This window comes from Macaca nemestrina, chromosome 1 (genome assembly GCF_043159975.1).
Source record: "Macaca nemestrina isolate mMacNem1 chromosome 1, mMacNem.hap1, whole genome shotgun sequence".
Lineage (NCBI taxonomy): Eukaryota > Metazoa > Chordata > Mammalia > Primates > Cercopithecidae > Macaca > Macaca nemestrina.
The window spans coordinates 124,576,519-124,598,548 of NC_092125.1; the positions used below are offsets into that span (position 1 = coordinate 124,576,519).

General features: G+C 38.9%; 1 protein-coding gene and 1 long non-coding RNA gene across 3 annotated transcripts in view; one reads left to right on the plus strand and one right to left on the minus strand.

The window, feature by feature from the left end:
• The window catches only part of EEIG2 (EEIG family member 2), a 75,434-nt gene extending 70,195 nt beyond the window's left edge, over positions 1-5,239 (minus strand). Inside the window, exon 1 of the mRNA XM_011753905.2 lies at positions 5,015-5,239. Within this exon, the coding sequence (XP_011752207.1) occupies positions 5,015-5,151 (137 nt within the window). The 5' untranslated portion in view covers positions 5,152-5,239. The remainder of the gene's footprint in view (positions 1-5,014) is intronic.
• Positions 5,240-5,599: 360 nt separating this feature from the next.
• LOC105489213 (uncharacterized) overlaps positions 5,600-22,030 on the plus strand; it is a 137,199-nt gene continuing 120,768 nt past the window's right edge. For both annotated transcript variants that reach the window (XR_011607678.1, XR_011607687.1), the window contains exons 1-2: positions 5,600-5,909; positions 11,554-11,663. This is a non-coding gene — a long non-coding RNA (uncharacterized lncRNA). The remainder of the gene's footprint in view (positions 5,910-11,553; positions 11,664-22,030) is intronic.

The window sequence follows — 22,030 nt, forward strand, 5'->3', positions numbered from 1 at the left end:
CTAAAAGATATAGGAAAAATGTCTTCCAATTATTCCTTTAAGTAGGCCACAATTAAACCTGCCCTGACAGTTTTAATAAACCTCAAAAGTGATTTAAATGCTTTTGCAGAGGAAGTACTGTGAAAATATTTAAATAAAATAATATTGTCCTTTTGAAACATCTTCAGAAATACAGTCATGTACTGCATGAGGACATCTTGGTCAACAACAGACCAAATATACAACGTGGGCAGAGCAACAGGCTATACGATATAGCCTAAGCACGTAGTAGGCTATACCATCTAGGTTTGTGTAAGTACACTCTGACTTTTGCACAATGATGAAATCGCCTAAGGATGCGCTCCTCAGAACAGATCCTCATTGTTAAGGGATACATGACTATATTTTATTAGGCAACAATTTAGCCTCAGTTGAATAGACCACTATAATTGTACAATGTATTTTCCAAATATTTTATTAACTATGGCATGTAAAAATCTGACAATTTACCCTGATCATTTTAACAACATTTATCACAAATAATTACCTTTTAGTCTTTATATTTTTCCAATCTCTTCATTGAAAACAATACTGAGAAAAACTGGATTCTAAAATTAATTTTCACTAATAATCTTTATTTTTATTTATTTATTTTTGAGATAGGGTCTTACTCTGTTGCCCAGGCTGGAGTGCAGTGCCGGTGATCTCGGCTCACTGCAACCTCTGCCTCCCGGGTTCAAGTGATCCTCCCACCTCAGCCTCCTGAGTAGCCGGCACTACAGGTTCCCATCACCACATCTAGCTAATTTTTTGGTATATTTTTTGTAGAAATGGGGTTTTACCATGTTGTCCAGGCTGGTCTCAAACTCCTGAGCTCAACGAATCTGCCCACCTCGGCCTCCGAAAGTGCTGGGATTTACAGGCATGAGCCACTATGCCTGGCCTTTTTTCAGTAATAATCTTTAAAAGGGTAAAAACAATGTAAGGAAATTCTAAATAAGTTTAGTAAGCAGTCCTATATGGCTCCAATAGACAACATCTAAGAAATCCACATACCGTAATAAATGCCTCCAACTACTCATCAGGCTCACTGTCACCTCAAATGTAGAGTGCTAAGCATGCAACTTAACCCACCATATCTTCCACCACCATATGCAATATTCCCCTTAAACAAAACAAATTATTTTCCTGACTTCTTTACTTCTGTCGTGGCATCAAGGCATCTGTCATAATATAATCATTTATCAGTCACTTACATGAGACAACTCTGAGTTCAGGTTCTCATTAGCTCCTGCTTGGGTTATTTTAATAGCTTCCTAATTTGTCTCCCTATCTCTAATTTCCCCCCCACCCAACCTTGAATACAAATAGCATCAGCCTATCAGCCAGGTTAAACACCACTTTAATCACACAAGTCAGTTCAAGAATCTTGGGTTTAATTTTACCCTGAAAGCAACTCTCATTTGTAGAAAGAGAGTAGAAAGAAACTCTTTACAATGGTATTCAAAGTGTTTCTCTAATCTGGTCTTCTGCTTCTGTCCAACGTGAACGCTCTGCAATCAGGCTGATCTATCATCAACTCTTATTAATGACTTGCTCAAGCTGTCCTCCCACCCTCACTTTGTCAATGCAAATTCATCCTCCCAGCGTGCTCCACTGAAATACCAATGTGGTTGTTAGTAACCATTACAGTTGTAAATAAACTCTTTTGCTTTAGAATTTCAACAACACTCATATATTGTCTGATCCATTCATTGGGCACTAAGTCACACTGTCTTCTACTGTCAAGCAATTATACATCTATGATCTAATTTCATTAGAAGTAATTCCCTTGTGGATCCTCATATTTGTTGTACTTCTCACAATCCCAGATGGAGAGCCATAAATAGAAACCTGGTAAATGCTCAACTAATATTTGGTGAACAATAAATGATCTGCATGTTTAGTTGTTGTACAAAGCCAAATATATTAATATATATATCAAATGTATATGACCTATATATATTTGGGTCTCTCTATTTATATCTATATCTATATATGTAATTTTCTGTGTGCCTCTAAGGCTTTTCTGTAGCAAGATGAGTATTATTTTATATAGGTTCATCCATCGGGGAGTCTGCAAGACTAATCCTGAATTTGGTGATTCATTAGGACTCACAGGACTCAGCATCCAGTCCCACTCATGGCTAAGATTTACTACAATGTAAAGATACAAAGTCGAATCATCACACACTTAATTTCCCTAGCATTCAATTGTGATGTGCTGTCTAACAGGGAAACTCACAAGAGACTCAATGCCTAAAATTCGTATTAGGGTCGGTCATGCAGGCTGCCTGGCAAGAACCAAAATTCCAGACGGAATTTAGCATAAACCACTCTGTACAGTCTAGGCACAGTGAGCCACTCTTATCATTTAGGTAGTTTTATATCATGTATGGAACCATTTACCATTCAAGCTCCCAGATGCCAGCCAAGGGCCAGCCACGTACATAGGCCTTTCTAAGAATAGTAGTCTTGAGCCTGCTATGTTACCTCTTTTCTATGTAACTCATTTCATATTTTTACAGGAGAAATGTTACAGTGTTAATTATACGTGACTTTTAAGAGGCACATAGAGCAATTTTTAAAAAGTTAAAATCTAGCGTTCAATTAGAGATGCACTGCCTTGACTGGCACCCACTAATTAAAAGTTCTGTGATTTTGAAATAATTCACTTCCTTTAGATATTTCAGATTTTCTTTCTTTCTTTTTTTCTTGTAAAATAAGGCCTCCTTCTCAAACCAACAATTTTGTAGTTGTTAGGATAAAGGAATCAAATATAACATCTAAAGCAATTGGACCTTCTTGGACAAGTCCCTGGTCTCCTCTTTAAGTGCCAACTGGATGCTAAAGCACTGTTTAGGTGTTTTGGGCACATCATCTCACTAAATCCTCACACCACCACATGTCAGTGATGGTTTCCATTCCACATACAGAAGTTTTGGGACTCTAAGTAACCCATCCAGGTTTACCATTGTGGAACTGGGGTTTAAGCTTAGACCCACCACATTCCAAACCCTTGCTCTTAGCTTTACACCAACTATCTCTACCTAATGTCAAAGGCACAGGCTCCTTATTATGAGTCATTTCCCTCACACTATATGGCTTTTTGGTGCTATACAGAGCACTATTCCTAATCTTACTTAAAATCAAATTGATCAAAGTCAAATTTTAGTTGGAAGAAAAAGGCGTGAGTTTAACCCAAGATACTCAACTTTTTCATTTCTAAGTCTTGCGGAGTATACTTCTTGCTCATTAAAGTCATTAGGAAGCTCCTATTCAGAAACTTTCATATATGGCACACGATTTACTCCTTTATCTGGCATCACCCTGTTTGAAGTTACACAGACCTGATCAGAATCTGGCATCGCACTTACCAGCTGAGGTGACCTTAGGAAAGTGAGTTATGCTTTCTGAGCCTCAGTTTATTTATCTACAAAATGGGACCCCTACCTTATAGACTTGCTGTGAGAATTAAATAGGATAATATATTTAGAAGCCAACATATATTGGCTGAATAAATGACTGCCTACAACGAAAGAATAACTGACTCGTGGGAAGTAAGTCAAATCAACATAACTGAGGTAGGAAGGAAGCCCGGTAGACAAATGCCCTGACCACCAGGTGTCACTACTGGCCCAGGAGCGCCAGTCTAACTGCCTGATATAGGGGGTGGGATCCTGCAGAAAAACAGTCTAGGCCTCAGGGTAAGACTGTCACCTGCACCAACAGGACCTTCACGAATTGGCTTAGGCTTTTTCACAACTAAGAGACGGTCCAATATTTTTTTTTGCACCAAAATAGGTTACATTCTTCTCTAACAGGTGTTTAAAATACTTAGCTGAATATCTACTGATGTGTCACCACAGTTTAATTTTAAAAACTGTCTTCAGCAAACTATTAATTTCATATATCCTTTGGTTTAGCCAACTAGACATTTTCTGGCTTCCATAGCCTTCAATATGGCCCCAGAAGACAAGTTTCTGGCCCCAATTCCACAATCCAGTGACATTATTTCCTTTACATTATAAATGGGATGACTGAATTTTTTTTTAAGTAGAATATTTTTAGGGCAAAAATAAAGTCTAAGACCAGTATATATGGGCAAAATAAACATTAACTTTTAACCCTTCTTGATCTCAGGAACTGCAAAGTTCATTAAAAAAATTGTTTTCTCTCTATATACATATTTAAAGAAAGCACCTTAGGGTACATCTGTCAACCTGTGAGTAGCTCTGAAATTACTCAAGAAACACTGCCACACCTATTATTAATGCCACACCTATTATTTAATAGCTTCATTCTGTAACCTGCTAATGCCTCTCTCTCTCTGGGAGTGCCCAGGGGCTCATTTTAAAATGAGGGCTGGGCCTGGGCTACCCGTCTGGCTCTAAGCTCTCCACAAGGAGATCCACTAGTGGCCGCTTCAAGACTAATTCATCCAGCATTAGCGTCTAACTGGAGACGCCGCTCTCTGATGAGGCACAGACTGTTGTTTCGTCTGCCAGGAGCACTTGACTCAAGTCAAGCCCGGCCAGGCCTACCCCAGTCTCAGACTGGGTGGCCAAGTCCCCGTGTAACCTACAAGGGAGAAAGAATTGTGCTAAGCCTAGGTTTCTGTTCAGAGCTGGGCTCTTGGAACTCCAGCAGTTAGTGTTATTTTTGTTTTTAACAGCTCAAGTTCTACTTTGCATTTCACAAATATGGACATGTCTTAAGAGAAACCAGAAGCATCCTCTCTCTCCGGCCATTGCTCCCATTTCTAGAGGATTTGGGAGGGAAGAGCAGACACCAGGCACCATCTGGAGTCAGGAGCGCAGGAGCCAAGGCCAGCTGAGAAGAACCCATTTGCAAAGCACTTTGCAGATCAATAAATTCGACTGATTTCAGAGCGGTCCCTAGGGAAAGGCGAGCAAATGGGCCAAGGAGAGATGCTGCCTATCCAACAAGCCCTGGCCAAGCAGACACGGGCGAGGCGGCGCGGGAGGCGAGTTACCTGGAGGACTCGGCGGTGAAGCTGCCGCCGTCCAGCAGCCGCATCTTGCAGAAGAGGACCCCATTGACGAAGGGCACTGAGGAGAGCTCCTCGAGCTCGAAGTCCACCTTAAACTTAAACTTCTTCTTCTTCATCATCGTGAGAGCCAGGCGCCTGCAAGCTGGGCGCACGGCCGGGCGCCGCCGCCTCAGCTTGGCCGAGCCCTGGATCCGCCCAGCCCCATGGCCGGGGCCGCGAGCTGCGCTCGGGGGCGCGGCCGGGGGGCGCCGCAGGCCGGCCGCGGCCGGGGCCGCTGCCGCCGCCTCTCGCGGCAGCCTGGGCCGGAGCGCGGCGGCAGCTGCGGCGCGGACCCCGACCGCCCGCGGGGAGCGGTCGTACTGCAGCTCGCCCGGAGAGGTGAGCGCCCTTTCCGTGCGCAGCTCGCCGCCGCCGCCGCCGCCGCCTCCCGTCTGGGAGTCGGGAGAGGAGAGGCTCGAGGAACCGCCGCCTCAGCGCCTCGGGGGTCGGGGGCGCCCCCAGCGGCCGCGGCCTGCAGCGCACGGCGGGGCGGAAGCGGGAGGACGGGCGGGGACTTTGTGGGCGGGCGCGGGCTTGGCCGCGGACTCTAACCCGCGACGGCAGTTAGCACGTCACGCCTTTCTGGGGTTAAAAAAAGACAAACCCGAGAGAGAAAGCTTCCTTCTACCGCTTCCTCTCTGGCTTTCTTTTGAGCTTTTGCACCGCCTCCTTTCTCCCCCACCCCCTCCAGTGGTTTCTTTCCTTTGGGGTTGAGAGTCATGGGTTAATAGAGGCAATTAAAATCTCAGCGTTGTTTTGGTCAAATTGAAATCCTAAAACTAAAATTTTCTTTAGGTACTTTAAATTCACGAGCCTTCAAATATAAAAGGAAGATAAGGTAAGAAAAGGGAAAATGATGTATTGAGGGCCTATCAAGTGCCCAGGCACCATACTGCTGCAGGCACTTTCTTTCGGGTATAGCTTAGCTAGTGCCTGTCACCCAGGACAAAAGATAAAAGAGCAAAGAAGCAGTTAAAATAATACCTTCCCTTTAAAAATTTGTCTGTCTATACTGAGAACTGAAATGCTTAAAATCAAATTCTGCAGGGAACCTGGCGTGATGTCGCGCGCCTGTAGTCCCAGCTACTCGGGAGGCTGAGGACGGAGGTTAGCCTGAGCCGGGAAGCGGAGCTTGCAGTCATCCAATATCGCACCACTTCACTCTAGCTTGGGCAGCAGAACGAGACCCGGTCTTAAACACAAAACAAAATTATCAGGGCAGGCTTAAAACACACACACACACACACACACACACACACACACACACCCCCCCAAAAAACCTCCCTAGATGAATAACAATTACCTGCCTTCTATAATCATGCATATATTGTTACAATGAATGTTGTAAAGTTGGTTACGTGATGTTCATGTTTTTAAACTGAGTTATTGTCATTTTCACTAAGATTCTGTCACAGTAATCTCTGAAAGGGTTTAATTGAAAAGATTTTCTTTCTCAGTTTACTCATTTACTCCTTCATTCATATAAAAAATTTTAAAAATTGCCTAAAATGTCAATCATTGGCTAGACCCAATAACCAAAAGCCAGTAACTGCCCTCAAGAATTTTACAATCTAGTGAGGAAGATATGTTTAGACAGGTCATTAAAAAAACAAAACCTAGCACCAAGTTATGTAGAACTCAGAGAAACAATTGATTGAAATTAATCAGTTTTTTGAATTTCAAAGGATGAAAATGATTTGGGACAAAGTGGGGTAAGGTGTTCCAGGAGAAAGAAATAAAAAAATAAAGACTCAGAGGCAAAAAGACTCAGAGGCAGGTTCGGGGGTGGGGATTGGTAATGGGTAAAGCTTCTTACCCTGCAGGGCAGGGGGCAAAGACAGTGAGATGCATTAGGGGACTTTGAGGTTTGTCATTTAGAGCACTGGATGAATGTTAATTTCATTGACTGAAATTGAAAGCAGGAGGAGGGCAGGTTGGGAATGGAAGAGATAATGAGTCTTTATGGGATTTGCTTGCAGTACATGTAGAGAGAGAGAGAGGCAGCCTTAGCTCATAAAAATGCATTGGGAATTGAAAATATACGTTTGGAAATTGAGGTAATCACTGATAGCTGAAGCCCAAAAGATGGATAAGGATGAGTTCCTCTGAAGAATATTTAAAGGGTAGACAAAGAGGAGGTTGTGAAGGTGCCTAAGAACAAGCAGTTAAGAGAAAAAGGAGATGAAGAAAGAGATGGCCCGGAAGCCCAGAGAGTTTTAATCATGTAACATTCATAGTTACAAAGTTCCGTTGTGTGCCAGGCACTATGCTGTTTACTAGAGATGCAAATGAATGACACATAGGAGCTTATAAAGGAATGGAGAAAAACAGAGATATGCAAACAGATCAACTAAAGTGTGTGCGTGTGTGTGTGTGTGTGTGTGTGTGTGAGAGAGAGAGAGGGAGAGAGAGAGAGAGAGAGAGAGTGGGCGATCCGTGATCCATGCAGGATAGAGGATCATTTCAAGAGAGTGCTGCAGAGCAGTCCCAGAGGATTTGGAATGAAAAGAAGCTACTGAATTGAAGGTCTAGGAGGTCGTTGGTAATCTTGGCAAGAGAAGTCATCATAAAAGATAGTGACAAAGTGAGATGAAAAGTGACAAAGTAAGTGAAAAGATGATAGTGAAAAGTACGATAGTGACAAAGTAAGGTGGGTAAATAAAAATTATATTTTTCTGACTTTTTTGTCAGTGAATGAAAAGAGAGAGAATGGTGACCAGAGGAGGACAGTTCAAGCTTTTTCAATAACATTCAAAACTATCCAATATTTATTGAGTGTCTATTAGGTGCCAAGCACCTTAATAGGTCCTATGGATCTGAGATGCAGTCCCTGTCTTAGATCTCATGGTCTACTGGAGGACACAGAGAAGTAAGCAGGCAGTTGCGGTACAATGTAACACCGAGTGCTCTCTGTGTATGATGGTGAATGGAGGCTGCTGTGGGAGACTATAAAAGCATCTAACAGGGATAAGTAGTAGGTTTATGGAATGCTTTCTGGGGTAATTGAAGCCTGAATTCAGGCCTTTGAGCTGAGGCCTGAATAATGAGCATGGGTGGGGAGCAGTTTCCAGGAAGGAGGTAGTGCCTGTGCAGAGGCTCAGAGGAAAGGAGACCATGTTGCAGAGGGAACTGAAATTAGTTCTGTCTGGCTGCAACTTAGAGTCGGGTACAGTGACAGGGGTTAACAAAGAGCCATTGAAGTTTTAAAGCAGAGGAATGATATATTCAGATTTGCATTTTATAAAACTCTTCTACTTTATAAAATGGAAGATAGGAGACAGTCTGTTACTCTTTTTTAGACTCATGGTTTATTATTAAACACCTGATAGGAGTCATAGGCAAGGCAGGAAACAGATATCATGTTCAATGTGTTTAAATGAGGAAAGTTTAATGAAAGGACTCTTCACAGAGTTGACAGGGTAAGGGACCCACAGTCTGGTGAGAAGCTGAAAGGAAGAAGGGTACATATCCTGATTTCTCTCACCTCTTACTTTCTGATCTCTTGGTGGTGCCTCCCGTGATCCAAAAACCAAGCAAGGCCAGAGGGTAGAGGGGCCCAAAACATGCTGTTCATAGAGGACAGACTCCTGGGGCACAAAGTAGGGCACTGAAAGGTAGAGAATGGATGGAGGTAAGGGGACGGAAAGCCACCAGCACACAAATGATACAGGCAGGGTTCACTGTAGGAAGCTGAAACCACTCTGGATATTTAAAAACAAAAAAACAAAAAACAAAGGGCTTTCATCCAAGCAATTCACTGCTTCTGAAATCTGTGGAAGAGCTGGAGAAGTTGAGGTCAGCAGGCTGTTGAATTCAAAGTCACATGCTTTGTGGTGAACATTACTAGTATTCACTAGTATCTGGTCCTCCTTGACTTCTGAGCATATGGGAGTTTACAGTTCCTAGTTCCCTTGCAGTTAGGTGGGGCCTTGTGATGAGTTCTAGCCAATAAAATGCGAGAAGTGACGTGTCACTTCCAGGATGAGACAGTGAAAAGCCTTTGGGCAGTTCTCTAGACTACCTCTTCCCTGCCTCAATAGTTATAGAGGAGACCTTGGGTTAAGATGTAGCAACCACAAGATTGAAACAGCCCAAATCTCTTAAGTCAGCACATGGAGAGCAGCTGCCCACACCTGCAGGAAGCATTTTGTCTGTGAGAAAGAAACTTTTATTATATTAAGCCACTGAGATTTTGGAGGATGCTTGTGACTACAGCATAAGGCTAGTTTATTCTGACTAACATACACTGTAGCTGGGATGGGAAGCTGACACTGGAACACTGCTACTGCTGCTGCTAGCACCAATGGCTCTCACACCCATTAAGACTATGAGGAGTCTGAATGCCACAGACATGTCATCACATCTTGCTTGCAAGTGACATAGCAGCAAGAAGACAGCCTCCACTTCACTTGCACCTGTGTTTTCATATGGACATTTATTTGGCAGGCCTTATTTGCACCCAAAAATTGAGTGGCAAGGGAGTCTGAGAAATGTAATTTTCAGCTTTCCAACTTCTTCAGATAGGATGGTGGAATGAATGTTGAGGCAGCAGGTCTAAGTATCTACTCCAGTACTTACAATGCAAGTTTCTTAAAGGCAGGGGTGGTTTGCTGATCATCTTTGTATCTTTTCTGAATAGCCCAGTACCTAGTGGGTATTCAATACATGTTTCTTGAAATGATCTGAATTTATAGACCTATCCAAAGTGTTTTAACTCTCAGGTAAAACAATAGAGTGAATAGACTGCTTGCTGCCAGAGGTGTGACAGTTCTTATAGGCTTATTCAATTTCCTTGAAAAGCATTTACTACACCTTAAAATTTCGTACACTCCCCCTTTACCTATCCCCTACAAAGAGGATATTTAAGTCTCAACCCTCTGGTCTTTCTTTGAGTCTCATATTTGCAGGACTACTCTGTCCATGTGCACGAATAAATTTGTATGCCTTTTCTCCTGTTAATCTGTCTATTGTCAGTCATTTCAGCAAAGCTTCAGAAGGCAGAAGGGAAGCTTTCCCATCAACCTTATACCTACAATAATTTGGAAAGAAAGTAAGATACCTATAAAACCCTTAGTTCTATAAGAGGTTGAAAAATGGAATGTTAGTAGGTTATATTTATTGGCTGCTTTCAGTAAGATATTGGAAACATAAGATGAACTCATGCAATAATTAAGAGGTTTGGAAGCATAAATTAAAAGGAATATAGACAGTCCAGAAACTTGGAGCCTCAAGGGATTGGAAAAACTAACTGCTGTATACCTCAAAGAATAAGAAATAAGATTGAAAAAGCTCTTGAGCAACAAGGACCCATTAAGACTCAGCCATGAAACAAAGGTTATATTTAGGGTGTGGTCTTCACATTTAAGTTTGATGGTCTCAAAGTAGCCTCCTTAAATTGAAAGGAAGAGAGGCATGGAGTGAAGAAGCAAAGAAATAATCAGGATTGAGAATTATCTCTAGGAAACCTTAGTGTTGCTGGCATATGGAACTGACTGGAAGCAGAAAGATCAAAGACTTTTCAGTTTTTGAGGTACCATATTGCTAAAGAAATCGTGAGCCGGCATTAAAAGTTGTACTCCCCTCAAGAAAGTCACGTTCCTCAACACTCATTTTAAATGTGGGCTTAGAGGGAAAATTTCCAGAGGGCAGAGCCAGGGACCACAGAGGACAACAGATAAGCAGATTCCTCACAGAGAATGGAAACAGGGTCTAGCTGAGAAACAGCTGCCACTGCCAGCTCAGAGCCATCACAATGCCTCCCTGCAAAATTTCATTTTTGTGATGGGCCAGGGTCCCACTTTTCCCCCTTTCCTACCTGGAAGTATTTACTATATTTGTTATATCACTATATATTGGATGTGAGTGAGGGAAGATATTTTATTAGATAATAGGCCACAGCTCTAATTGAAATGTTAAACTAGACAATTCTTTGCAGTGGGGCTGTCCTGTGTATTGTACAAGGTTTAGCAGTTTCCCTGGCCCCTACCCATTAGTTGCCAGTATCATCCCCCTCACTCCCAGTTGTGTCAATCAAAAATATCTTCAGACATTGCCTAATATCTCCTGGAGGACAAAATCATTCTAGTTGAGAATAACTGGGTCACAGTACATTGTGGAATTATATTCAGATCGGACGGAGAATTCTGTGCATTACGTGGAAATCCTGCACTTTGAACTTGAAGCAGTGACTGGGTGGATTTTAGGTTATCTCATTTGGTGACGATAATGAGTGTATCGTTTATTTGGGAAGAAGAGTGAAATGGCTTTTTTTGGTGATCAAATGGATGGACTATGGCATAGATTACTAGGTCATCACCAAACCTGTTTTGTTGAGTACACAGTTCCACTATCTTTTCCAGTCTCCCTTGCAATTAGGTGCTGCTGCAAGACTGACTTCCAGCCAGTAGAATGTGTGCAACTTCCAGGCCTGGCCCATAAAAACCTCTTACATGTGAGCCTTTCATTCTTCTCCCATCTGATAGCTGGATGTTGACGTCAAGGATGATGCTGGACGCCAGATGTGGAAGATGGAGAAGCCTCTACCTGCCTGGGTCTCTACTGGCAATTTATAACCAGGAAATCGGTCTGCGAGGTAAGTGAGAAATTAGCATTTAATTTGCTGTGTGTGATTTTAAACATTACTATTTTAAAAGATTGTGGAAAAATACATATGACATAAAATTGACCATGTTAACCATTTTTAAGTGCACATTTCTGTGGCATTAAGTATAGTCACACTGTTGTGCAACCATCACCACCACCCTTTTCCAGAACTGTTTTCATCTTGCAAAACTGAGATTCTGTACCCATTTAACAATAACTCCCCATTCCCTGGAAACCACTCCTTTACCTTGAGTCTCTATGAATGGAATCACACGATATTTGTCCTTCTGTAACTGGCTTATTCACTTAAACGTTTAATCTTTTAAGCCACTGAAATTTGGGATGTGTTTGTTATAGCAGCTAGAATTACATACTGTGTGCCTAGAAAAGAGTAGATCCTCAAAAAAATGTTTTCTGAGTAAGTGAACATTCAAATATTGTTAATTTGAAACGTATGTTTAGGACATTACATTGTATTTAATTTATAAATTTATATTGTTTTATAATGATATAAAGGTTATAAGATGTTTAATTTTATGTGTAATATACATTTAGGTAACATTATAATTACAATAATTTAAATCAACATCAGGAGTCCATGACTTTTTACCCCTATACATCATTTATTTTTGGGAAAAACTGCTATATTGGATTGTTTAAAAATGCATATATTCTAAGAAAATTGAATCGAGAACTTGCTTTAATTTTCCATTGCCTAAAACCAAACTCGACTAGAGTTGTTGAGGATTGATTATCAGAGAATGACATAGGAGCTTGAATAATTACATTCCCAGGCAAGCAAAAAGTTTTTTAGTTTATATCAAAGGAAATATGACAGTTAAAAAAAAAAACAGCAGCAACAACAAAAAAAAAACTTCTCTCTTTGGCCTGTGGTTGAATAGGGATGCTATTGATACCTAAGTACTGACATTTTATCATCTTGATTACTAGTCTGTCTGACAGGAGAATAAAGGCTTTCAAGGAAAGAACCAGATACTTTCTGAGGCACCTCCTTTAATTCTAAAACTTGATCTCTTTCATAACTAGTTCTTTTTCATCTAATTTTCAAATTTCTATGGAAAGATGGCAAGTTGCCTTTGTAATTCTTAAAAGTAACACAAGATTATATACTTTTTTATCAGAAACCACAGTATTTATTCAATAACTTCTTTCCAGTCAAGACATATCTAGAATGGATCAAAAAGTGTTCTTTGAGCAATTGTAATATCCCTAAGAACCCTAGACTGATAGCATGCAGGTGATTTCAACTCCAATTTTGCCCCCTCTTCCTTGCCTCCTTCACATTCTAATGTTAGGATAGCTATGGGGATGATCGCTTCCTGACCTCATATAATTATTCCTGTCCCACCAGGTAGAACTGGATTTCTCTTTCTGGGAAATACTAAATACTAATTTTATAACAACACACATTTACAGAAGTTGTAGAAAATAAGGCTCTTTCTCTAAGAAAGAGCATTTTAGAAAATACTGATACTTTCTAAAAGAGTTGCGAAAATCTTTTAAGAATTTAAACCAAACCCATCTTAAATTCCAAATCTGGAAAATCTTAGTAATTTGTTGATTTGCTTTTCTTATATAACCTGTACATATGTGTATGTGGAAATGGTTGGGAGGTGTGTGTTTTTCTCCAGTTAGTCTGGTTCCCATCTCCTTAGAGGTGCACTGAATTATGTTTTCTGTCATTGTACTTTTTTCTTTTTTAAGACCAATTTTCTTGCAGTTCTTTGGTATGCACTCACATATCTGGTGATGTTGTATTAAAATATGGCCTTTGTTTTCAATTTTTAAAAATCCCCTTTGTTTTTTGAAAAAAGTAACCTGTTGATTTGGATCCATATAATTTTCAAAAATTAATAAACCAAAGAGGAATGCTTTTAAAAAACCCAAGCAAAAAGCACATTCAACCAGAGCCTACGCTATGCATTTTCTAAGTAAATTGTCACAAGACCAGAATACTATAATATTTTATTTAGCTAGATACCTGGAAAGTATTTTCAAAATTAGCATTATTTTTTTCTTTTTATACCAGAGGTACAGAAGTTCCAGGTACATTTTTATACGTGTTATGTATATTTTTATCAAACATGCAAATTGATCAAGTAAAATACAAAAATAAAATCGCTTCTATGACAATAATAAGACAAAGACGATGTTTTCCCTAGTATCATACCATAAGCTCATATGGAGCTTTAAGTTAAGGCTACATACAGTTAGAATTCTGAAATGAATCAGAGGTATGACTCAACAACAGTGGATATTGATCTAGGAGTTCCCAGTTTTAATCTCAGTTCTGCTTCTGATGGTTTAATTTTGAGCAAGTGACAACTTCCCTGAGCTCATTCTGTTCTGCAAAGTGAGGGAAATAGTCTAGATCAACACTGTCCAATAGAACTTTCTGCAATAATGGAATATTCTCTGCTTTGTCCAATATAGTAGTCACTAGCCACATGTAGTGACTGAACACTTGAAATGCAATAGGTGTGACTAAATAACTGAATTTAAAATTTTGTTTAATTCTAATTAATTTAAATAGCCACATGTGGCTAATGGCTATATTGGATAGCAGAGGTCTAGACTCACTCTCATTTACTCACTTAGCAAGCATTCAAGTGCCTACAATCTGCCAAGCAAGCATCTGGCTAGGTGGGGAAGAACATCACAACATCTTTGTCTTGAAGGACTTAACTTGAAGAAAACTAAGTACTTGCTAGTACCTGTGCTTCAATAAGCATATGCAAAAAGCTCTGTGTACTCATAGAGGAGAGAGCAATAACCAGAAGGTATATCATCTCTAAGGTCCTCTCCAGCTCTAAAATTAAATAACTATAGATATATATGTATCTATATATCTACAGATATATATCTATATATGTATATCTATGTATATATATTAGATAGATACATATTTAGATAGATTTAAATGGATATATATTCATAAATATCTATGAATATACCTGTGCTATCCAATATTCTAATATATAAATATATTTAAATATATACATATATGAATATATAAATGTAAATATATATTAAAATGTATAGTGATAGAGATATATACATATCTATGTGTATCTATATCTATATATTTTAGAGCTATCTAAATATCTAGATAGCTCTAAAATATATACATAAATATACATATGTACATATGTATCTATCTGTATATTTTAATATATATTTATATATATTCATATATTTATATATTTAAACCTATTTATATTTTAATATATATTTATATATATTAAATATATATTTTAATATTTATATGTATTTATGAATCTCTATGTACATGATATCTATCTATCTATCTGTCTGTCTATCTATTTTTAAAATTAGAGAAGGAGGTCTCACTATATTGCCCAGGCTGGTCTTGAACTCGGGGCTTCAAATGATTCTCCTGCCTCAGCCTCCCAAAGTGCTGGGATTAGAGGCATGAACCACTGTGACTGGCCAGCTCTAAAATTATATGAATTAAACTCAACAAAAATTTACTGAGCACCTGTTTTTGTGCAACTGTTTATCAGCTCAATGTATTGGTGCAGGATTATCACTCAGAGGGTAGTAGCTACACTCCTATCAGCACTCTTGTTGATTTATTGATTGATTCATTTAATATTTGGTGAATGTTTATGTACCAAGCACTTCACTAGGCACACATGAAAAAAAATGAATTTTATGATGATTTCCAAGGTTCATAGTGAAACATCGACTTTAACACTATTTTTCAGGAAATGAATTACCAGATTCTGGGTTCACTTTGACCATATTTAAAACTGATGGTGTTTCAAATGTTATTTCAACTTTCTAGAGCCAAATCATCAGCATTTCCTAGTATTAGTAATAAATAAAGTGAAAATGAAAGAATTGGGTATATTTGGTCGTTAAAAACTATGCACATGCTTTACAATAGAATATATTGATTAAAGTAAATACTCTGAGATCTTTCTTAGAAAAGATTCTTTCATACTGTTACCTAGGTATAAATATTTATTCCTTTTCAATGTACTTGTTTTTTGCTGATGTCTAGCTACAGTGTCAAGTACAGTATTTTTCTGTGTGTTAGATCATGTCTTCTTTTACATAAAACTGATGTGATGTTGTCTCTTATTTGTTGGATATACACATATTTATTTCTTCAACCATTTATTTAGTTGACCAGCATGCAAATATTGCTGTGCTATTTTGCACTATCAGAGTGCTATTCAATTAGAGAATACAAAAGCAAATAAGAGTTGGATCGTCTTCTTAAGGAGTTGGTAAAGAAAATAAGAAACAGAAGAAAGTTGAGAAAGAGGCTTTTTCAAAATGTCCTCCAGAGTACTTTGAAGGTGGAAGCAGTTACTTCCAAATGAGACATTAAGAAAAGGCTTTGCAGAGGATGTGGCACTGAGCTAGACCTTGAGCCTTGAAGGAAGTGTAGAATCTGCAACAGCAGAGAAGGAAGGAAAGGCCATTTCCGAGGCAGGAAAGCACGAAATGAGGGAGGAGAAGAATGTGAGTTAAAACAAAGGAAAAAATAGCTGTGAAAAAGTAGAGGAAAATCTGATTTTAAACATAGTTTGTGGCTAGATCCTGCTTTTAAATGCTAGGCTGGGGAGTCTAGACTTTATGTAAGGCGTTTGCGCAAGGGGATGAAAAATCAGACTTGTTCATTAGGAAAACTAATCTGGCAGAAGTATTTAAGTTATGTTGGGGTAGGGAGAGGCTAAATGCAGGGACCAGTTATTAGGCTAGTTATTACAGCCATGCAGATGATAGGTTGCTATGAGGCCCTGAATTAGGATACTACCAGGAGATTAGAGAGGAGGGGGCTCACGAGGGGTTATTGTAAAAGTAGAATCAATAAGACCTGGCAACTTATGGCATATAGTGATAGAATAAGGAAAAGAAGAAGTAAAAATGTCTCCAATATTGTACATCTTCATAAAAGAGGAGGAAGAGAAACAGATTTAGACTGATGTAGAAAATATACTCTGTAGGGAAGAAAAATATTTTACATTCTGGTTGAACATGTATATATATATTCAACTAACTTTAACTGATGCTAGTGATGAAAATGTGAAGTGCATTGGGGATATCTTGAATTTTTGCACTGTGATAGTAATCTGAGTAGCTGAGTTACTTATATTCAATGTTGTGTCTTTTATTATTTAAGTATATTTATGTTCTCTGATGAGTTGGATAAATCCCTCTTGTAACCTTAACCTGACCTTGGTTTAGCCAAGTGTCCGAAGTATATAGATTTTCTTACTGCATTCAAGATCTTTCAACAAGGAGATTCTTAAAATAGCACAAAAGATCTTTATCTTTAACAACAAAATTTTCCATCCATGGATGGCCTTGATTTAAGCTTTTAGCTCATACGCTTTTTGAACACTTAAATTGAAGAGCTTTCTAGATTAAATCTGATGTGGTTAATATATTTAAAACAAATAGCCTGCAGACAATTACCATCATAAAATGAAATATAATTTCTCAGTTGGAAAGCATAATTTTTATTCAACCTTTCTAAGAAGGAACATTCAGGTTTCAGTAGAATTGGTTAAAACAATGTTTTTAAGGGTTTAACAGTTGTTTTACTGGAGCATTTTCTCCAATAGGTGGATAGAGAAGATTTGTTATTACCAGTGAGTCTGTAAAAGACATAATGTCTCAAGCGGTACTTTACTCCATATCTATGGTTTTTCATTTTCAATCTAAAAAGAATAACAGTAGGAATATGCAGTAGGCCTATTTAGTATGATAATTATAATGCCATATTTAACTTTACTAATTTTTAACTCTCCTTTATATCTTAAGAGCCATCTTTCTAAAAGGATATGTGTGTATATATATATATATACACACACACACACTTTTAAGTTCTAGGGTGCATGTGCACAACTGCACAACATGCAGGTTTGTTACATAGGTATACATGTGCCATGTTGGTTTGCTGCACCCATTAACTCGTCATTTGCATTAGGTATTTCTTCTAATGCTATCCCTCCCCAAGTCCCCCACCCTACGACAGGCCCCGGTGTATGATGTTCCCCGCCCTGTGTCCAAGTGTTCTCCTTGTTCAGTTTCCACCTATGAATGAGAACATGCAGTGTTTGGTTTTCTGTCCTTGTGATAGTTTGTTCAGAATGATGGTTTCCAGCTTCATCCATGTCCCTGCAAAGGACATGAACTCATCCTTTTTTATGGCTGCATAGTATTCCATGGTGTATATGTGCCACATTTTCTTAATCCAGTCTATCATTGATGGACATTTGGGTTGGTTCAAAGTCTTTGCTATTGTGAATAGTGCTGCAATAAACATACATGTGCATGTGTCTTTATAGTCACATGATTTATAATCCTTTGGGTATATACCCAGTAATGGGATGGCTGGGTCAAGTGGTATTTCTAGTTCTAGATCCTTGAGGAATCGCCACACTGTCTTCCACAATGGTTGAACTAGTTTACACTCCAAGCAACAGTGTAAAAGCATTCCTATTTCTCCACATCCTCTCCAGCATCTGTTGTTTCCTGGCTTTTTGATGATCGCCATTCTAACTGGTGTGAGATGGTATCTCATGGTGGTTTTGATTTGCATTTCTCTGATGACCAGTGATGATGAGCATTTTTTCATGTGTCTGTTGGCTGCATAAATGTCTTCTTTAGAGAAGTGTCTGTTCATATCCTTCACCCACTTTTTGAGGGGGTTGTTTTTTTTCTTGTAAATTTGTTTAAGTTCTTTGTAGATTCTGGATATTAGCCCTTTGTTAGATGGGTAGATTGCAAAAATATTCTCCCATTCTGTAGGTTGCCTATTCACTCTGATGGTCATTTCTGTTGCTGTGCAGAAACTCTTTAGTTTAATTAGATCCCATTTGTCAATTTTGGCTTTTGTTGCCATTGCATTTGGTGTTTTAGTCGTGAAGTCCTTGCCCATGTGTATGTCCTGAATGGTATTGCCTAAGTTTTCTTCTAGGGTTTTTATGGTTTTAGGTCTAACATTTAAGTCTTTAATCCATCTTGAATTAATTTTTGTATAAGGTGCATGGAGGGGATCCAGTTTCAGCTTTCTACCTATGGCTAGCCTATTTTCCCAACACCATTTATTAAATAGGGAATCCTTTCCCCATTTGTTATTTTTGTCACGTTTGTCAAAGATCAGATGGTTGTGGATGTGTGGTGTTATTTCTGAGGCCTCTGTTCTGTTCCATTGGTCTATATCTGTTTTGGTACTAGTACCATGCTGTTTTGGTTACTATAGCCTTGTAGTATAGTTTGAAGTCAGATACTGTGATGCCTCTAGCCTTGTTCTTTTTACTTAGGATTGTCTTGGCAATGCGGGCTCTTTTTTGGTTCCATATGAGCTTTAGTTTTTCCAATTCTGTGAAGAAAGTCATTGGTAGCTTGATGGGGATGGCACTGAATCTGTAAACTACCTTGGGCAGTATGGCTATTTTCACAATATTGATTCTTTCTATCCATGAGCATTGAATGTTCTTCCATTTGTTTGTATCCTCCTTTATTTCGTTGAGCAGTGGTTTGTAGTTCTCCTTGAAGAGGTCCTTCACATCCCTTGTAAGTTGGATTCCTAGATATTTTATTATCTTTGTAGCTATTGTGAATGGGATTTCACTCATGATTTGGCTCTCTGTTTGTCTGTTATTGGTGTATAGGAATACTTGTGATTTTTGCACATTGATTTTGTACCATGAGTTGCTGCTTCTCAGCTTAAGGAGATTTTGGCCTGAGATGATGGGGTTTTCTAAATGAACAATCATGTCATCTGCAAATAGGGACAATTTGACTTCCTCTTTTCCTAATTGAATACCCTTTATTTCATTCTCTTGCCTGATTTCCCTGGCCAGAACTTCCAACACTATGTTGAATAGGAGTGGTGAGAGAGGGCATCCCTGTCTTGTGTCAGTTTTCAAAGGGAATGCTTCTAGCTTTTGCCCATTCAGTATGATGTTGGCTGTGGGTTTGTCATAAATAGCTCTTATTATTTTGAGATACGTTCCATCAATACCTAGTTTATTGAGAGTTTTTAGCATGAAGGGCTGTTGAATTTTGTCAAAGGCCTCTTCTGCATCTATTGAGATAATCATGTGGTTTTTTGTCATTGATTCTGTTTATGTGATGGATTACCTTTATTGATTTGTGTATGTTTAACCAGCTTTGCATCCCAGGGATAAAGCTGACTGGATCGTGGTGGATAAGCTTTTTGATGTGCTGCTGGATTCGGTTTGCCAGTATTTTATGGAGGATTTTCATACCGATGTTCATCAGGGATATTGGTCTAAAATTCTCTTTTTTTTGTTGTGTCTCTGCCAGGCTTTGGTATCAGGATGATGCTGACCTCATAAAATGAGTTAGGGAGGATTCCCTCTTTTTCTATTGATTAGAATAGTTTCAGAAGGAATGGTACCAGCTCCTCTTTGTACCTCTGGTAGAATTCGACTGTGAATCTGTCTGATCCTAGACTTTTTTTGGTTGGTGGGCTATTGATTATTGCCTCAATTTCAGAGCCTGTTATTGGTGTATTCAGAGATTCAACTTCTTCCTCGTTTAGTCTTGGGAGGGTGTATGTGTCCAGGAATTTATCAATTTCTTCTAGATTTTCTACTTTATTTGCATAGAGGTGTTTACATTATTCTCTGATGGTAGTTTGTATTTCTGTGGAACCAGTGGTGATATCCCCTTTATCATTTTTTATTGCATCTATTTGATTCTTCTTTCTTTTCTTCTTCGAATTTTCTTGATCTTTTCAAAAAACCAGCTCCTGGATTCGTTGATTTTTTGAGGGGTTTTTTGTGTCTCTATCGCCTTCAGTTCTGCTTTGATCTTAGGTATTTCTTGCCTTCTGCTAGCCTTTGAATGTATTTGCTTTTGCTTCTCTAGTTCTTTTAATTGTGATATTAAGGTGTCGATTTTAGACCTTTCCTGCTTTCTCTTGTGGGCATTTAGTGCTATAAATTTCCCTCTATACACGGCTTTTAATGTGTCCCAGAAATTCTGGTATGTTGTGTCTTTGTTCTCATTGGTTTCAAAGAACATCTTTATTTCTGCCTTCATTTCGTGATTTACCCAGTGGTCATTCAGGACCCGGTTGTTCAGTTTCCATGTAGTTGTGTGGTTTTGAATGAGTTTCTTAATCCTGAGTTCTAATTTGATTGCAGTGTGGTCTGAGAGACAGTTTGTTGTGATTTCTGTTCTTTTACATTTGCTGAGGAGTGTTTTACTTCCAACTGTGTGGTCAATTTTGGAATAAGTGCGATGTGGTGCTGAGAAGAATGTATATTCTGTTGATTTGTGGTGGAGAGTTCTGTAGATGTCTATTAGTTCCACTTGGTGCAGAGCTGAGTTCAAGTCCTGGATATCCTTGTTAACCTTCTGTCTCATTGACCTGTCTAATATTGACAGTGGGGTGTTAAATTCTCCCATTATTATTGTATAGGAGTCTAAGTCTCTTTGTAGGTCTCTAAGGACTTACTTTATGAATCTGGGTTCTCCTGTGTTGGGTGCATACATGTTTAGGATAGTTAGCTCTTCTTGTTGAATTGATCCCTTTACCATTATTTAATGTCCTTTCTGTCTCTTTTGATCTTTGTTGGTTTAAAGTCTGTTTTATCAGAGACTAGGATTGCAACCCCTGCTTTTTGTTGCTTTCCATTTGCTTGGTAGATCTTCTTCCCTCCCTTTATTTTGAGCCTGTGTGTGTCTCTGCATGTGACATGGGTCTCCAGAATACAACACACTGATGGGTCTTGACTCTTTATCCAATTTGCCAATCTGTGTCTTTTAATTGGGGCAGTTAGCCTGTTTACATTTAAGGTTAATATTGTTATGTGTGAATTTGATCTTGACATTATGATGTTAGCTGGTTATTTTGCCTGTTAGTTTATGCAGTTTCTTCCTAACATCGATGGTCTTTACAATTTGGCATGTTTTTGCAGTGGCTGGTACCAGTTGTTCCTTTCCATTTTTGGTGCTTCCTTTAGGAGCTCTTGTAAGGCAGGCCTGGCGGTGACAAAATCTCTCAGCATTTGCTTGTCTGTAAAGGATTTTATTTCTCCTTCACTTATGAAACTTAGTTTGGCTGGATATGAAATTCTGGATTGAAAATTCTTTTCTTTAAGAATGTTGAATATTGGCCCCCACTCTCTTCTGGCTTATAGAGTTTCTACCAAGAGATCTACTGTTAATCTGATGGGCTTTCCTTTGTGGGTAACCCGACCTTTCTCTCCGGCTGCCCTTAACGTTTTTTCCTTCATTTCAACCTTGGTAAATCTGACAATTACGTGTCTTGGGGTTGCTCTTCTCGAGGAGTATCTTTGTGGTATTCTCTGTATTTTC